Here is a 16,699-nt window from a genome sequence, read left to right on the forward strand (position 1 = left end):
CCAGGAAGGCAGCACAGGTGCCACCACCAGGACTCGGCAGGTTCTGACAATCTAATTCCCATGTGGCAGAGCACAGGTTAGCCCCTCACCTGATTCAGCCTCGGCTGCTCAAAAGCTGGCACTGACTGCAGGAGCCCTTGGTTGCTGTACGCATCAGCATTAGACAATAAGGCAAGATGAAAATATCCTGGAGATTTGGACTGTCTAAAAACAAGGACAAATAATTGCCAGCTTTTGATCTAGTACACCTCTCTTCAATATGATTTAGAGTATTCCTGCTAGCTGGTTTTATTTCAACAACAATGAAATTACTTTCAGTGGTGGAATGACCCCCGTAAACAGAGAGAGCGGAAGAAATACTAAGAGAAGAAACTAAAGCTCAAGTTAAATGAAGCTTTGCAGCCTGGCCTGGGAATTCAAGGAGGCTCTGCACAGACAGGCTGATGTTCCACAATTGAGCACAAGGTGGCACTCAGGAGCTGAGCCCCAGGCTGGTATTAAAAATAAACAGGGTGAGTGGTGAGGTTTTACAGCGACAGACAGCAAGTGTCAGCCCTGAAAATGTACCCCTCAGACCTCCTGCTACTGGGAGCATAACTAACTGGCTGTGGGCCCCAGCTGCTGCCCCTCTGGACTTCCCAAGCCTCCCTCTCGGCTGTTCCTGTAGGACTCCATGGGTGACTTTGGCTTGAGGACGTCCAGGTAGCCTAGATGATCCTTTCTTAGAATGTGCTGCATGACATTTTTCCTATCCAGTCCTGCTTCCTTCCCTCTCTCCTTCTCAGTGGCTAGAACTTCATCACAGCAGAATTCAAGGAAGGGCCCGTAAGATAAAGCAAAAAAATGTTTCCAGTGAGCAGCCTGCAGGCAGTGCACCCTGTCTACCACACAGACCAGACTGAGACTTTGATGTGGCACTGCTTTTTTTTTGAGACAGTCTCACTTTGTCACCCTGGGTAGAGTGCCCTGGCGTCATAGCTCACTGAAACCTTAAACTCTTGGGCACAAGCGATCCTCTTGCCTCAGCCCCCCACATAGCTGGGACTACAGGTGCCCACCTCAAAGCTGGGCTAATTTTAAAGACAGGGTCTCACTCTTGCTCAGGCTGGTCTCAAACACATGAGCTCAGGCAATCCACCAGCCTTAGCCTCCCAGAGTGCTGGGATTACAGGAGTAGCACTGCTCTTTAGGGAGACCTACGGGCCATAGGAGAGCAGGTCGGCAAATGGGAGGTTATAGATGTCTTCCATCTGAGCTCTGTAAAAATGGACCCGGAGCTGGGCATGGTGGCTCACTCCTCTAATCCTAGAACTCTGAGAGGCCGAGGTGGGTGGATTGCCTGAGCTCAGGAGTTCCGGACCAGCCTGAGCAAGAGTGAGACCACCGTCTCTAAAAATAGCCAGGCGTTGTGGCAGGCACCTGTAGTCCCAGCTATTTGAGAGGCCCAGGCAAGAGAATTTCTTGAGCCCAGGAGTCTGAGGTTGCTGGGAGCCATGACGCTACAGCACTCTACTGAGGACAACAAAGTAAGACTGTTTTAACAAACACAATCTAAGCCGGCACCGTGGCTCACACCTATACTCCCAGCACTCTGGGAGGCCAAGGCAGGTGGACCGCCTGAGCTCACGAGTTCAAGACCAGTCTGAGCCAGAGGGAGACCTCTCTACTAAAAATAGAAAAACTGAGGCAAGAGGATAGCTTGAGCCCGAGTTGGAGGTTGCTGTGAGCTATGATGCTACAGCACCCTACCCAGGGCAACAGCTTGAGACTCTGTCTTTAAAAAAAAAAAAAAAAAAGGACCTGGACCAGGTAAATCGGTTTCCCTGCGCTCTCTGGCATTGAAGCTCTGCCAGTAGAGGGCAATGGAGAGACATCGGAGGAGGAAGAGGGCTTTGCCTCCTGACCCATGGGGCGCTGGCAGCTCCCTAACCATGGCCAGCTGTGCCTGCTACCCGGCACCTCCCTCAGGGAGCTTTATAGCAGGAGCCTCTGGTGAGACACCTCCCCGTGCAGTTTCCTCCAACACTCCAGAGGGCAGATTTCTAGCAAGTTCCATTAGCAGAGCACCACAGCAATTTCCCTGCTGTCCAGTTAGCCAGAGCTATGGCCTCCCTACTAGATCAGGGTGTCACCCCAGGGGGCCTGTGGAGGGCTCTGCCTTAGGCTCTCCTGACATCAGCTGTTCTCCTATTCTTTAAAGTCCTCTTCACTTCCTACTAGCCACACCCCCGTGACTCCAGTCCCCTGTAACAATTAATAATTCTTTACATGAAACTTTCCCTGTTCAGATTGCCAGGGTGGTATATGTGTTACTCCTCATAGCCATAGACACCTATTTCAGATAAGGGTTTGCCTTTCCTGCCCACAGGGACTAGGACACCACCACTGTCTGGGGACTTATGGAAAGCCTGATGCAACATGGCATTCAATCAGGTGACTCCCTCCCCATGAAGAAGTGAGAGTGGGTCCCTGATTGTATCACAGGCTGCACAAGCCACAGGCACAGCTGAGGAGCCAGAATGGAATACCATTTGTCAGGATGCGTGCCTCCAGTAGGTTTGGGGACAATCGAGAGTAGCCCAGCTTTCCATCAGTCCCAGTGATCCACTGTGGGATTCCAAGGAACGGAAAAGAGGGTGACAATAGCCAGGGGACATGGCACTATCCCAGAGCTACAAACTATGACTGATGCCAGCACACTCTGGACTCCCTTTGTGTAGGAAGCAGGAGGAGGAGATAGGGCTGCTTCTACACAGTGGGGCAAGGAGGAATACAAGTGGAACCCAAGTGACCCACCGCGTGCCTCCTGGCACTGCCTTGAGCCGCTGTAGCTGGGATTCCACATAGACAGCAACCCTGGCCTACAAAAATATCACTTGCTGTCGTCTGAGAGGCTTCTTGCCCAGTCTTCCCTCCCCTCTTTTACAGGTGTCAGACTTGCAGCACAGTCTGAAGGCCACTGCTGCCGTTTCAGGCTCCCTGTCTTGCCCTCCACAGGCACATTCCCCAATGAGTCTCGTACACATCTTACAACGTCCTGGCATCTGCCTTTCAGAGGACCTGGACTAATGTAAACCATGAACAAAAAGATTAGTGTGTGTAGGAGAAATCACATTCACAAGGGTCTTTATCAATAAACTTTTTTTTTGAGACAGAGTCTCAAGCTATCACCCTGGGTAGAGTACCATGGCGTGATAGATCACAGAAACCTCCAACTCGGGCACAAGCGATTCTCTTGCCTCAATTTTTCTATTTTTAGTAGAGACAGGACCTCGCTTTTGCTCAGGCTGGTCTGGAACTCATGAGCTCAAGCAATCCATCCACCTCGGCCTCCCAGAGTACTGGAATTACAAGGGGTGAGCCACCGCCTGCAGCCTATCAACAGACATTTTTTTGTTTTTTTTTTGAGACAGAGTCTCACTATGTCGCCCTTGGTAGTAGAGTGCTGTGACATCACAGCTCACAGCAACCTCTAACTCTTGAGTTTAAGCGATTCTTTTGCCTCAGCCTCCCAAGTAGCTGGGACTACAGGCGCCTGCCACAATGCCTGGCTGTTTTTTGTTGCAGTTGTCATTGTTGTTTAGCAGGCCCGGGTTAGGTTCAGACCCACCTGCCTCAGTGTGTGTGTGTCCCACGCCCTAACCACTGAGCTACAGGCACTGAGCCTCAACAAACTTTTTTTTTTTGCAATTTTTGGCCGGGGCTGGGTTTGAACTTGCCACCTCCGGTATATGGGGCTGGCGCCCTACTCTTTGAGCCACAGGTGCTGCCTTCTCAACAAACTTTTTTAACATGAATAGTTATAGAATTATTTTTCTCCAGGTGTCTTTTTCTTCCTGTTGTTCACCTGGTGCACCATAACCTTATCTTCTGTGACCCTCAGCACACTTGGGAATTTTAAATTTATGGGTGAGGTTTGATTCACGGTCAGCTCATGTGTGTGCTCTCTCACTCAATGAGCCAAGACCCATGTCTGTGCGTACGTGCACACGCATGTGTGTGTGTGTACATATATACAGAGGGCGTCCATAAAGTTCACGTGCAATTTAAAATACTTAGCTATATTAAATTGCACAAAACCTTTACAGACACCCTGTATATTTCTTTCATCAGTGCATGTCTGACTCCAGCATAAGGATAAGTATAGAGGAGGAGCTCAAAATAATTAGTTGCATGAATGAGCAGGCCTATTCAGGAATAGTCACTCTACAGTGAAGTTTACAAGGGCAGGAGCACAAGAATAGGAGTGACAGGACCCTGTTATGATGTATACAAAAGTCCTAGAGCCTAGACCTCTGATTCTAGAATACTGACAATGATCATTCCCCACTGACAGTTAAGAACTTCTAATAAGGAATTGTAGCTAAGTTTAGTACTATTCGGGCAGGCTCCGTGAAAGCAGAAATAAACACATGTCAACACTGTGGAGACCCAAGATGAGAGTCATTGAGCTGCTTCTCAGTGATTAGAAAGAGGGCCAACTAATTATGTAAAAAAGTGAACATATACAATTTGTTAATGGCGTCTCACAAATAACCGTCTAACTGACACATGACAATACTGAACCCGAACATAGTTGCATAAAATTTAACTTTAATTTTGTTTTTGCATATAGAAATAGATACATGGAGAAAAGGAAATATTTTTGGATAGGAAATCAAGACACACATAAAGCCCACAAAGTAAATATAACTATTTTTCTTTGAATTGAGAGGTTACACAAATTTGACTTGATGAACAAAACAAACTACACAACCATTACCACAAGGTTTTATTGATCCGAAAGTATTTGCACTAAAGAAAAGTCTCTGTATAACTGTACTTGAAAAATCACAGTTATGCCACAAATTATATTTATTTTCTACCTTTACAATTAAGTAATAAAAACTTCCAGGAGTTCATGAGTCCTTTAATTACTATTGATTTCAAATTATTCCATTTTTCAAATACATTTCTTAGAAACAGAAAGTAAAGTCATTTAAACATGTTAATTTCTGTTACTTACAAAAAAAATTTTTTTTTTTGAAACAGAGTCTCACTTGCTCACCCTTGGTAGAGGGCCAAGGCCTTGTTAGAGGCCTCAACCTCAAACTCTGGGGTTCAAGTGATTCTCTTGTCTCAGACTCCCTAGATAGCTGGGACTACAGGCGCTTGCGACAGTGCCTGGCTATTTTCTAAAGACGAGGTCTTGCTCTTGCTCAGGTTGTTCTTAAACTAGTGAGCTCAGGCAGTCCACCTGTCTCAGCCTCCCAAGTGCTGGGGTTACAGGGCTGAGCCACCGCACCCAGCTTACTTAAAAAATTTTTTTAATCACAGTTATAAAGGTAATGGTTGAGATACAAAAATGCGTTTATTTCTGGAATAGTTTATGCACATATATCATTAATAACATTTACAAAGCAGTAATTTGTTTTTTCCATATGAATCCTAAACTCTTAACAAGCACAGAAGTACATTGTCAAGATGCTAAGGCACTCAGGGATAAAGAACAACTCATGGTTTCTTCAACTTAAAGTTTAGCTTTGAACTTCAAAGATTCCTTGATCTTTTTGACAACAGAAAGGTCTCCTGCGCCCTCAGGCCAGTTGTCATGATCTGTTAAATAAGTGGAGAGCCTCCAGTCACTTCCTCTTATGTTAACCCCATTTGTCCTCTAAGTTTCCGCAGACCCACTGTGATTTTCCCTGGTTCATCCATTTTCTCATCTCACACACACACTAAAGAAATCCTTCAAACAATTGTTTTTGAGAAGATCTGGACTTGAATCCCACATCTGCCATTCACCAGCTTCCCCCAATGTGGGGTGGTAATCTTCCTGAGCCTCTGTTTCCTCCTCTATTAAAGGATATGATAACATCTACATTTTAAAACTGTGAGAGTTAAATGTGACCCTGTAAGTACAGTGTTTGGCATACTATAGATATTCAATAATGTCTCCTTAATAATAATTTTTTTTTTTTTTTTGAGACAGAGTCACCCTGGGTAGAGTGCCATGGCATCACAGCTCATAGCAACCTCAAACTCTTAGGCTCAAGCAATCCTCTTGCCTCAGTTTCCTGAGTAGCTGGGACTATAGGCGCCAGCCACAACGCCCAGCTATTTTTTTAGAGACGGGGTCTCGCTCTTGCTCAGACCAGTTTCAAACTCGTGAGCTCAAGCAATCCACCAGCTTTGGCCTCCCAGAGTGCTAGGATTATAGGTGTTAGCCACTGTGCCTGGTCTCCTTAATAATAATTTTAAAATAAAGTGCTTACTTTGTACTAGGCACTGAACGTTGCCTCCTCAGCATCTGGCCCTCCATCACCTCCTTTCAACAGCCTCTTGTTGTCATTTGAGAATCCTCAAGGTTCTAGGGGAACCCTGGCCCCAAGGCAGGGACATGCAATCTAAGCTAAGACAGCGCACTTCATCCATCTGGTTGTGGTTATTAGCTGAGGACTGATATTTGAGTCTAAAACACAGTGGATCAAATTTTGTTAGAATTTCTGGAACAAAGGTCATTCGTCTCTTTCTCTCCCTCTGTCCAGCTGGATATGAATAAAGAAATACCGTATTTTGCTGTGTACAAGGTGCTCCCATGTATAATATGCATCCACATTTCTGACCCAAACATTTAGAAAAAAACTTTCATTTTAAGTTTTTTTTTTTTTTTTAAGACAGAGCAGAGTCTCAATTTGTTGCACTTGGTAGAGTGCCGTGGCATCACAGCTTACAGCAACCTCATGCTCTTGGGCTCAAGCCATCCTCTTGCTTTAGCCTCCCAAGTAGCTGGGATTATAGGCACCGGCCACAACACCAGCTATTTTTTAGAGATGGGTTTTGCTTTTGCTTAGGCTGGTCTCGAACTCCTGAGCTCAGGCAATCCACTTGCCTCAGCCTCCTAGAGTTCTAGGATTACAGGAGTGAGCCACACCTACGGGTACTTAATTTTTTTTTTTTTTTTTTTCGTAGAGACAGAGTTTCACTTTATGGCCCTCGGTAGAGTGCCGTGGCATCACACAGCTCACAGCAACCTCCAACTCCTGGGCTTAAGCGATTCTCTTGCCTCAGCCTCCCAAGTAGCTGGGACTACAGATGCCCGCCACAACGCCCGGCTAAGGGTCCTTAATTTTTTAAATCAAATTTTGAATTGTTTATTTTTACATACTTGACTTTTGTATTATAAAGGAATTTTTTTTTTTTTTTCTTGGAGACAGAGCCTCAAGCTGTCACCCTGGGTAGAGTGCTGTGGCATCACAGCTCACAGCAACCTCCAACTCCTGGGCTCATGCGATTCTCATGCCTCCACCTCCCAAGTAGCTGGGATGACAGGCACCTGCAACAACACTTGGCTATTTTTTGTTTGCAGCCGTCATTGTTGTTTGGTGGGCCTGGGCTGGATTCAAACCTGCCAGCTCAGGTGTATGTGGCTGTCACCTTAGCCGCTTGAGCCACAGGCGCTGAGCCTATAAAGGAATTTTGTAGAAATACCAGCTAGACTATTAGCTCCCCCCTAAAGTGTACAAAGTGAAATATGCTGCTATTCCTTGGCCGAAAACATTTCCATTACAGGTTCAGGGTAAATTCAAAAAAATTGATTTCGTATTCCAGGGTATTATTTTGCATACAGATATAATTATTGCTTCGTAGAGTTATAATTTTAATACATAAGCATAAATTAAAAATTAAAAACATATAGATATAGAATTAGTACCTATGTGTAATGTGCATCCTTACTTTTCCCTCAAAAATTTTGGCAAAAAAAAAGTAATCATTACACACCACAAAATCCACGGGGCTTAAGAACAGCAGGTAACCATCTGGCAACCAGGAAAGCCAGCCTTAAGATAAAGCCAGAGGCAAGAGGGGAAAAGCTGTCCTTGTTGGGATCACTGCGCTACCCAGAATACCTACTTTTTAGTTATGTGAGCAAGTGCGTTCCTTCTATGCATGATTGGACCAATCTGAATTGTGACTAAAAGCATCCTATTTGACATAGGGCGTTAAATGTGTATTATCTAATTCAATCCTCCCAACACTCCTATGATATAAATATTATTATGTGTCCCCACATTATAAAAAAGAGAAGCTTATAGAAATTAATTTTCCCAAGATCATACAGAGAACAAGGACAGAGCCAGGTGTCCAGCCAGGCATTCTTGTTTTGGACCTGGCAATCTCAAAATACTATACTGAAAGGCTGAAGACTCCCACCCATTATTTTTGTGTGTGGGGGGGGTGTATATTCTCTAAAGATATCTATCTGCTTTCCTCAAAAACTTAAAATAATTTTTTGTACTGATAAAAAAAAGCCAGGGGGTAGAATTATAAAAGAAAATCACTTCACTGGAGGCCAGGTGAAACAGAAGTTTGGAATTTCTTTCCCTCTCTAAAGAAAAGATAACATAAACCAACATAACAAATACTGACTCAACTCTAGTATCTTTTTTCTTTCTTTCTTTCTTTTTTTTTTTTTTTTTCTTTTGAGACAGAGTTTCACTCAGTTGCCCTGGGGTTGAGTGCTGTGCTCATAGCTCACAGCAACCTCAAACTCTTAACACTCAAGAAATTCTCTTGCCTCAACCTCCGGAGTAGCTGGGACTATGGGCGTCAGCCACAACACCCAGCTATTTTTAGACACAGGGTCTTGCACTTGCTCAGGATGGTCTTCCTAAACTCAAGCAATCCCAGAGTGCTAGGATTACAGGCAAAACTCCCAAGCCTGGACTTTACTATTAATAGTGAGGGAAGTGGGAAGGTTCTCTCCCCCTCACTACTCTGAATACTTTCAGGAAACAATGTTGCATAACCATAGAGGCATTTCTCCAACTGAGATCCTTAACACTATAGTGTCTTACGCACTTCACCGTATCAATGTTATCAGCAAAGAAATACAGATTGGGAAGGGAAAATAATAAGCAAATTAAAGTTCTACTATAATATTATGAAATATATATTTGATCTTTGACCCTGTTTGGATTTTAGGAGTTATATGCCACCGAAGTAATATATTTTTGTATGCTAATGATTGACTACTGGCTGACAGCCCCGAGGTAGCTTCACTGTGGGGACAGCTGGTCACCAGAAAGACCAGGTTATGATTAAAGCGCTGGGACTTTATCAACCCCTCTACTTCCAGGGAGGGGAGAGGGGATGAAGGTTAAGTTGATCGGCAATGGCCACTGGTTAATCAATCATGCCTACATAATGATGTCTCCATAAAAATACAAGAGGAATGCGTTCTGAGAGCTTCCAGGTAACTCAAACATGAGGCTACTGGAGGGTGGTCAGCCCAGGCAGGGCATGGAAGCTCTGAGCCCCTTCTCACATGCCCTGCTCCAGGCAGCTTCATCTGTATCCTTTGTATATCCTTTATAATAAGCTGGTAAACCTAAGTATTTCCCTGAATTCTATGATCTGCTCTGGCAAATTAATGAAACCCAAAGAAGGTGTTATGGGAACCCCAGCTTGAAGCTAGTTGGTCAGAAGTTCTAGAGGCCCAGACTTGTGAGTGGGATCCCTCACCCATGGGATCTGGTGCTATCTCTAGGTGGACAGTGGAAGCTGAATTAGAGGACACCCCTTAGTGTCTGCTGGAGAACTGCTTGTTGGTTTGGCGTGTGTGCAGAAATCCTCACATACTTGGTCATAGAAGTTTTCAGTGATGATGGTTGTTGTGGTAGGAGAGTAAAGAATAAACAACTTGAGTTTCTGCCCCTTCTCAGATATATCAATCATTTATTAACACAAAAAAGATCTTATCTCAGTGGCTAGGGCACCAGCCACATACACCAGGGCTGGCAGGTTCAAACCTGGCCCGGGCCTGCTAAACAACAATGACAACTACAAAAAAAAAAGCTGAGTGTTGTGGTGGGCACTATAGTCCCAGCTACTTGGGAGGCTGAGGCAAGAGAATAGCTTAAGCCCAAGAGTTTAAGGTTGCTGTGAGCTGTGATGGCATAGCACTCTACCGAAGGGGACATAGTGAGACTCTGTCTCAAAAAAAAAGAAGATATAAAGCCATTAAGTTGAATCGTGGTCCCTAAGATGAAATTCAAATACACCTGGGTTACATCAGCCATATGCTAATTTGCTAGTAGACACTTAATCAATGATCTTTAGCAAGAGGGGGTCAAATACATTTTCATTTTATATCTTTTTCTACATTCTCAGAATTATTTGGAGTTTTTAGATTTAGTTACCTTTTAACTTCTGTTAAGGATTTGTTTTTTCATTTATAAATTAGGATATTGGACTATCTGAATTTTTAGGACCTTTCTAACCTCAAAGTTACATAGTGTAGTCATGAGATAAACACATGCACACACAGGCATTTGTCCGTAATTTCGGTATTTGTTGAAACTTACAAAAACTACTGTCTTTGTACATCAAACATAATAAATACAGCAATTTCATGTATTTATATATGGCTTTTTTCCATATATAAATCTCAAAGAAACTGCAAAATACCACCACCTAGCAGGTCTGATTCTTCTGCTCAGGTATATAAGCCACTTTTTGGACAAAAAGGAGCTACACCTTCAAAAACATAGCACCCTCTTGCCTCATTTCTATGTCTTTCTTTATATATACACTCATACTGAGAATATTTTTCAGGGCTCAAATTCTAACAACCTATTTTAGTTATGCAAAGCTAAGTTTTTGTTTTTTTTTTTTGAGACAGAGACTCAAGCTATTGCCCCGAGTAGAGTGCTGTGATGTCACAGCTCACAGCAACCTCAAACTCTTGGGCTTAAGTGATTCTCTTGCTTCAGCCTCCCAAGTAGCTGGGACTACAGGCATTCTCCACAATGTCCGGCTGTTTTTTGGTTATTGTTGTCATTGTTGTTTGGTGGGCCCAGGCTGGATTTGAACCCTCCAGGTCAGGTGTTATGTGGCTGGCGCCCTAGCCACTTGAGCTACAGGCACTAAGCCAAAGCTAAGTTCTATAATAAAGATACTTATTTATTTATTTTGAGACAGTTTCACTTTTATGGCCCTGGGTAGAGTGCTGTGGCATTGATATAAGACAGGTGGCTCCCTAGCCAGCTCGATGGAGCTGAGGGGCGGACCTGCTGCCTTCAGGTGGTATTGGTTTGGTGGCAGCCTACAGAGGAACCAGCCGGCTGAAGGGTAAGCAGGAGGGCCTCGTGGGAGGCTCTAGTGGCTGGATGGGCCAGACAATTGCTGGGGAGACACCAGCACCTTAGGTCTCCCTCTCTTTGCACTTGTGGCTGAACAAGGAACCCCCCATTTCCTAGGCCTAGTCAATTTCATATAGGTTTCCTAGGCCTGGGAATGAAAGGGATTGTAGCCATTCATTTGCTACCTAGTTCCCGCTAAATGTAACTATAGAGGGCTATATTAAATGTATTCGGGCTATATTAATTACAGAGAACCCATGTGACTATATACACTCCTATACCCCTACACTAAGAACCCGGAGAGAGACAGAGCGAGAGAGCTTTCTCCCCCCAACCTGGGTTCTTTCTGCCAGGAGCTTTGGGGTTTTTGTATTCTTTTCTGTAAATAAATCCTGTCTTACCACGGATCTGTGGTTGTGGATTCATTCTTCGAATCACCAAGACCAAGAACTTACTGAAGACGAAATTTGGGTATCAGCATCACAGCTCACAGCAACCTCAAACTCTTGGGGTTAAGCAAATTCTCTTGCCCCAGCCTCCCAAATAGCTGGGACTACAGATTCAAACTTACCACTGAGCTCCGGGTGCCCAGCCAATAAAGATAATTAAATATTTTCTGTGCTGAGGAACATTTCCTTTAAAAATCATATCACAAATATAAACATCTTACCACTTTTGATGTTCTACATGAGAAACATTGTCAGACATTTCGAACACCTGAACATGAAAAGGCATAAAGCCAGTGAGGACTCATTCCTCTGTTGCTTACCTGGTATGTCATAGCCGTGGCAGTAGAGAGACTGGCCCCCATCCACATCCACCACCTGTCCGGTGACAAAGGAAGCTGCAGGGGACAGCAGGAAGCACACCACGGAGGATACCTGGAAACAGAAACGATCATGCACACACATAAAAGCAAATACTCTCTTTTCTTCTTTTGCTCATCAGCTTTTGTTGCTGTGTATTTAATGTGTGGTGCAAATCAGCTCTTACTATTCTAATGTGCTACAGAAAAGAAAAAAGGTTGGACAGCCCAGAAACTTGCAGGACCTGTGCCGAATTAAAATTCGACAATGGATAGGCCTTCAAAACCTAAAGCTACTTGATGAACCACCAAATGCCAAGGTCATGAAAGACAACTTAAAACACAAGTTTGATGATATCTGATAATACCAGAACTGTGAGCAAGATTAGGAGTTATATTCCAGCCTACTTAAAAGGCTTTTTGCCTTGCACAAAGTATATCCTATGCAATTTCTGATTTGCTGTGAAGTCAGAAAGCAGGTATACACTTTTAGATTTTCTGTTTATTTGTTTGGTTTTCATTGTAGGGGAGGGATTTTATATATATATAAAATTTTGTACTACAATTTTGTACTAAAATTTGTACTAAAAATTTATATTATATATAAATATATATAGTATTTTATATAAAATACTAAATATTATATATATATATAATATAGACACACACATACACACCACACACCCTCACATCCTTAAGGTCTTAATTTGGTTTCTTGGTCCAAGTTTTCTATGCAACATTGCATTTAGAAAAATTGTTTTTCCAAAATGACAGAAGCATATTTGGAGTGGAGAATTCACCCTTTTTAAATTTATGGTTTCATTGGTGAACATGGTATTGTAAACCAGCAGAACACTTGTTAAAATTTGGAGGTATAGTTTCAGCTGGGGCAAGGTGGGAGGATTGGGCCTGTGTAATTCTAGAAAATGCCCTAAGAACTGTTTAAAGTAATGCTGCCACTGCATTCATTTTTAATGAGTACAAATTGGCTGTTTCATACTGTTCTTTTCCCCAATTAATGTCGCTTTCACATGACATAAATCCAATATCTTTGAAAACAAAACAAAACAAAACAAAACAAACAAACAAACAGAGCAAATACTCCCCACTGCCACCTGCTGCCCATTCCCGGCTCAACCCACCTGAAAGCACATGCTTGTAACATGAATCCTACCGTGTGTGGGCACGGTAATCCAACAGTTCGCAGACAGCTTCCTCTGTCAACCTGAGCATCAGGTTAGTGACTCAGGGAAAGGCGGCAAGCTAGGAAGGACCTTTACGTTGCGTCAGACAAGCTACACACTGTGTAAAGAAGCCAAAAGCGAGGGCGGCACCTGTGGCTCAGTGAGCAGGGCGCCGGCCCCATACACCGATGATGGTGGGTTCAAACCCAGCCCCGGCCAAACTGCAACAAAAAAAAAACAGCCAGGCATTGTGGCAGGCACCTGTAGTCCCAGCTACTGGGGAGGCTGAGGCAAGAGAATCACCTAAACCCAGGAGTTGGAGGTTGCTGTGAGCTGTGATGTCATTGCACTCTACCAAGGGTGATAAAGTGAGAATCTGTCTCAAAAAAAAAAAAAAAGAAACCAAAAGCGAGCTCAGAGCTTTATCTCTGCTCATTCCCATTTCAAACAGTTCAGTTCCGTTTCCACCTTTCGTTGTCCACCACAACCCCACTGCTGTCACTACCACATGACTTTTATATTCTGGCCCCTGCAATGGTCAATGTGCCTGTAGAGCAATAAACTGGCATTCTGGTTTGTTCAGTCCCCGATCTTGTCAGGCCAAACACCCAGCAACACACGACAGGAGGTCTCTATAAGAGGAAGCACTGCATCCCCCCAGAATTCAGATAGTGAACTGGTGAATTCAGCAACATCTACTCCCCAAACCAGGGAGAAAGAAATTATTTCACTGCCTGCAAAGGAACTCTTACCTAAGGCTTTTGGCAGAAGCAGAATTCCCCAAAGGGTGATGCTAACTGAACACCTGTATTAGCATCCCTACAGAAACTGACTGAAACTCCAGATGTCTAGGTCCTTCTAAGAGCACAGAAATTGTAAGACTTGGGGTGGGGCCCTAGGATCTGATTTTTTAAAAGGCCCCCAAGTGGGGCCAGGACTAGGGTGAGGCAAATGAAGTACCTAGGGGATAAGGAGGTGCTCTCAGGATTGAAAAGTCATCCCTGAGAAAGAGTGTGCCCTTAAATTTTGTGCCCACACCTTGGTAACCTCATCCCAATCCTGGCTCTCTACAAAGCATTACAAATTTGTGTTTCCAGTGCTAAGGCTCTTTGAGACTCTGAGAGCCTGGAGGGCAGCCACAAGTGGGGCCACTGGCCATATGAGCCTAAAAAAAACACTTTCAATGTGGCTGGTCCAAAGGGAGATGTGCTGCAAGTGTAAAACACACACCAGATTTGGAAGACTTAGTAAGGAAAAGAGAATGTAAAATATCTCGTTCATAATTCCTTATGTTGATCACATGTTTAAACGCTGATGTTCTGGATATATTGGGTTAAGTCACATACATTATTTAAATTTAGTTCACCTCTTTTTACTTAATGTGGCTCCTAGAAAGTTTAAAACTACAAAAGTGGTTGGGTGGTGCCTGTGGCTCAGTGAGTAAGGCGCCAGCCCCATATACTGAGGGTGGCGGGTTCAAACCCAGCCCCGGCTGAACTGCAACCAAAAAATAGCTGGGCGTTGTGGCGGGCGCCTGTAATCCCAGCTGCTTGGGAGGCTGAGGCAGGAGAATCGCGGAAGCCCAAGAGCTAGAGGTTGCTGTGAGTCCTGTGTACATCATGGCACTCTACTGAAGGCGGTAAGGTGAGACTCTGTCTCTACAAAAAAAAAAAAAAAAAAAAAACTACAAAAGTGGCAATTATAGTTCTATTGGACAGACCCGGTATGGAACTAATAATTTAAAAGCCCCCACACTGCTGGGAAAGGCAGATTGGACTGAGCCATGGTAATAAGTAGCAATCAGAGCTGGTTTTAACCTTGTTTAATCTATCAGTGACAACTTACCCCATGCACACGTTTTGCTGAAGTCAGCAAAAAGAGACTCCAGTTAGCTCTTTTCTGAAACTCCAGCTAAACCACCACCATTTTACCCAAGTAACCATGACCTTCATGAGTCTGCAAATCCCAGTAAACCATACTCCCTCCCAGTATTATTTAATGAGAGCCTAATCTATGGGTAAACATTATATTAGGAGGTGGGTAGTACAAAATCTCATTTGGACGGAGGGCTACATAAGATAACTTCATTCTGAAACATTTGTTAAGTGCTTATTATATGATAAACACTGTCAAAGGATGGGGCCACCACTCAATATTTGAAACAAAATTCAGCACAAAGCTAACTTTATTACATATTTAAGTAAGGAAGAAGTGTGCTGGTCAGGCACAGTCTCTCTAAGAAGAGCTGACTACTGATCTTTATGTTTTCTGGGAGGGAGTGTGGTATTTGGAAAGTTTTTTCAAAAACAAAGTGAGACTCCCACTTCAAAAGAAAACAACTGAGGATTATCTATTGTTAATGATAATATTTGAGCTTTCAAGGGAAAATTAGAATTTTGGAAAACTTGCACCTGTCACCACGAAACTTAAACTTTTCTGAAGGTTTCTCAGTGGAGTTATTAACAAATGTGATTTTTTGATATTGTATAACGAATTGTATGTCAATGTTCAGAAGGTCTACTTAACTCAGTGAAGTAATAATTTCTAAAAGACTAATGCCTGATGTTACAAAATAATATATGGGTAAAAAGATCCAGTTAAACTAAGAGAAAGATTTTTTTTTTTAGACACAGTCTCACTTTGTCACCCTTGGTACAGTGCTGCCGTGACATCATAGCTCACAGCAACCTTAAACTCCTTGGCTTAAGCGATTCTCTTGCCTCAGCCTCCAGAGTAGCTGAGACTAAGGGCGCCCACGACAACCCCAGCTATTTTTTAGAGACGGGGTCTTGCTCTGGCTCAGGCTGGTCTCAAACCTGTGAGCTCAGGCAATCCACCCGCCTCGGCCTCCCAAGTGTTAGGATTATAGGCATGAGCTACTGCGCCTGGCCTTATGAGATAGATTTTAATGTAACAGAGTACAAAAGTTCATTGATGTGGGATTCCACATTGCAACTAATCTTTAAGAAAATCAAAGAATATTCCTGGTTATCTAAAAAGTCTGTTAAAAATGCTCCTTCCTTTTACAACTATATATTTGCATAAAGCCAGATTGACATCCAATGCTTTAGTCAAAACATTAAAAATGTTATGTATGTTAACCTATCATGCTTTTATTAATACTATTTTTAATGAATTAACATATTTTTTAAAATGCATTAATTGATTAATTTGATTTATTAATATTAAGTGACTTGATTGATACCACTAATTAAGAATGATAAATATAATAACAATGATACAAATAGGTGTAAATTTGCACTAACATTAGATGCCAGAAGGAAAAAAATTAAGTAGAATCATGACAGTGTAAAATAGGGATACTTAATCTGGCAGAGGTCAGGAAAGACTTCTTAGAGCTCAGAAGGGAACTATGAAGAATTAAATGGATGGAAAGTATGAAAGGCTGGTAAATGAAGTCCTGGCATTACAGCAGGTTTGCTGGAAAGTGTTGGAATCCTATTTATATTTTATTTTTCTATTTCTAATTATTATGGGTACATCATAGTTATATATCTTCACAGGGTACATGTGATGTTTTGATACAGGCATAATGTGAATTAATTAAATCAAGGAAACTGAGGTAT

At 43.0% G+C, this 16,699-nt stretch overlaps 2 protein-coding genes across 3 annotated transcripts in view; both read right to left on the reverse strand.

Annotated features, from left to right (window-relative positions):
- MREG (melanoregulin) overlaps window positions 1–104 on the reverse strand; it is an 83,810-nt gene extending 83,706 nt beyond the window's left edge. Inside the window, exon 1 of the mRNA XM_053597388.1 lies at window positions 90–104. The gene's annotated coding sequence lies outside the window, so the exon portion shown is untranslated. The remainder of the gene's footprint in view (window positions 1–89) is intronic.
- Window positions 105–4,756: 4,652 nt separating this feature from the next.
- PECR (peroxisomal trans-2-enoyl-CoA reductase) overlaps window positions 4,757–16,699 on the reverse strand; it is a 33,065-nt gene continuing 21,122 nt past the window's right edge. Inside the window, exons 7-9 of one of the 2 annotated variants that reach the window (XR_008381234.1) lie at window positions 11,893–12,004; window positions 6,255–6,451; window positions 4,757–5,595 (exon numbers count right to left, since the gene is read on the reverse strand). Coding sequence is in view for 1 of the 2 variants with exons in the window: in XM_053597386.1 (XP_053453361.1) it covers window positions 5,510–5,595; window positions 11,893–12,004 (198 nt within the window). In the remaining variant the exon portion in view is untranslated. The remainder of the gene's footprint in view (window positions 5,596–6,254; window positions 6,452–11,892; window positions 12,005–16,699) is intronic. The other variant, XM_053597386.1, reaches the window with a different exon arrangement.

Source organism: Nycticebus coucang, chromosome 7, assembly GCF_027406575.1.
Source record: "Nycticebus coucang isolate mNycCou1 chromosome 7, mNycCou1.pri, whole genome shotgun sequence".
Classification (NCBI taxonomy): domain Eukaryota; kingdom Metazoa; phylum Chordata; class Mammalia; order Primates; family Lorisidae; genus Nycticebus; species Nycticebus coucang.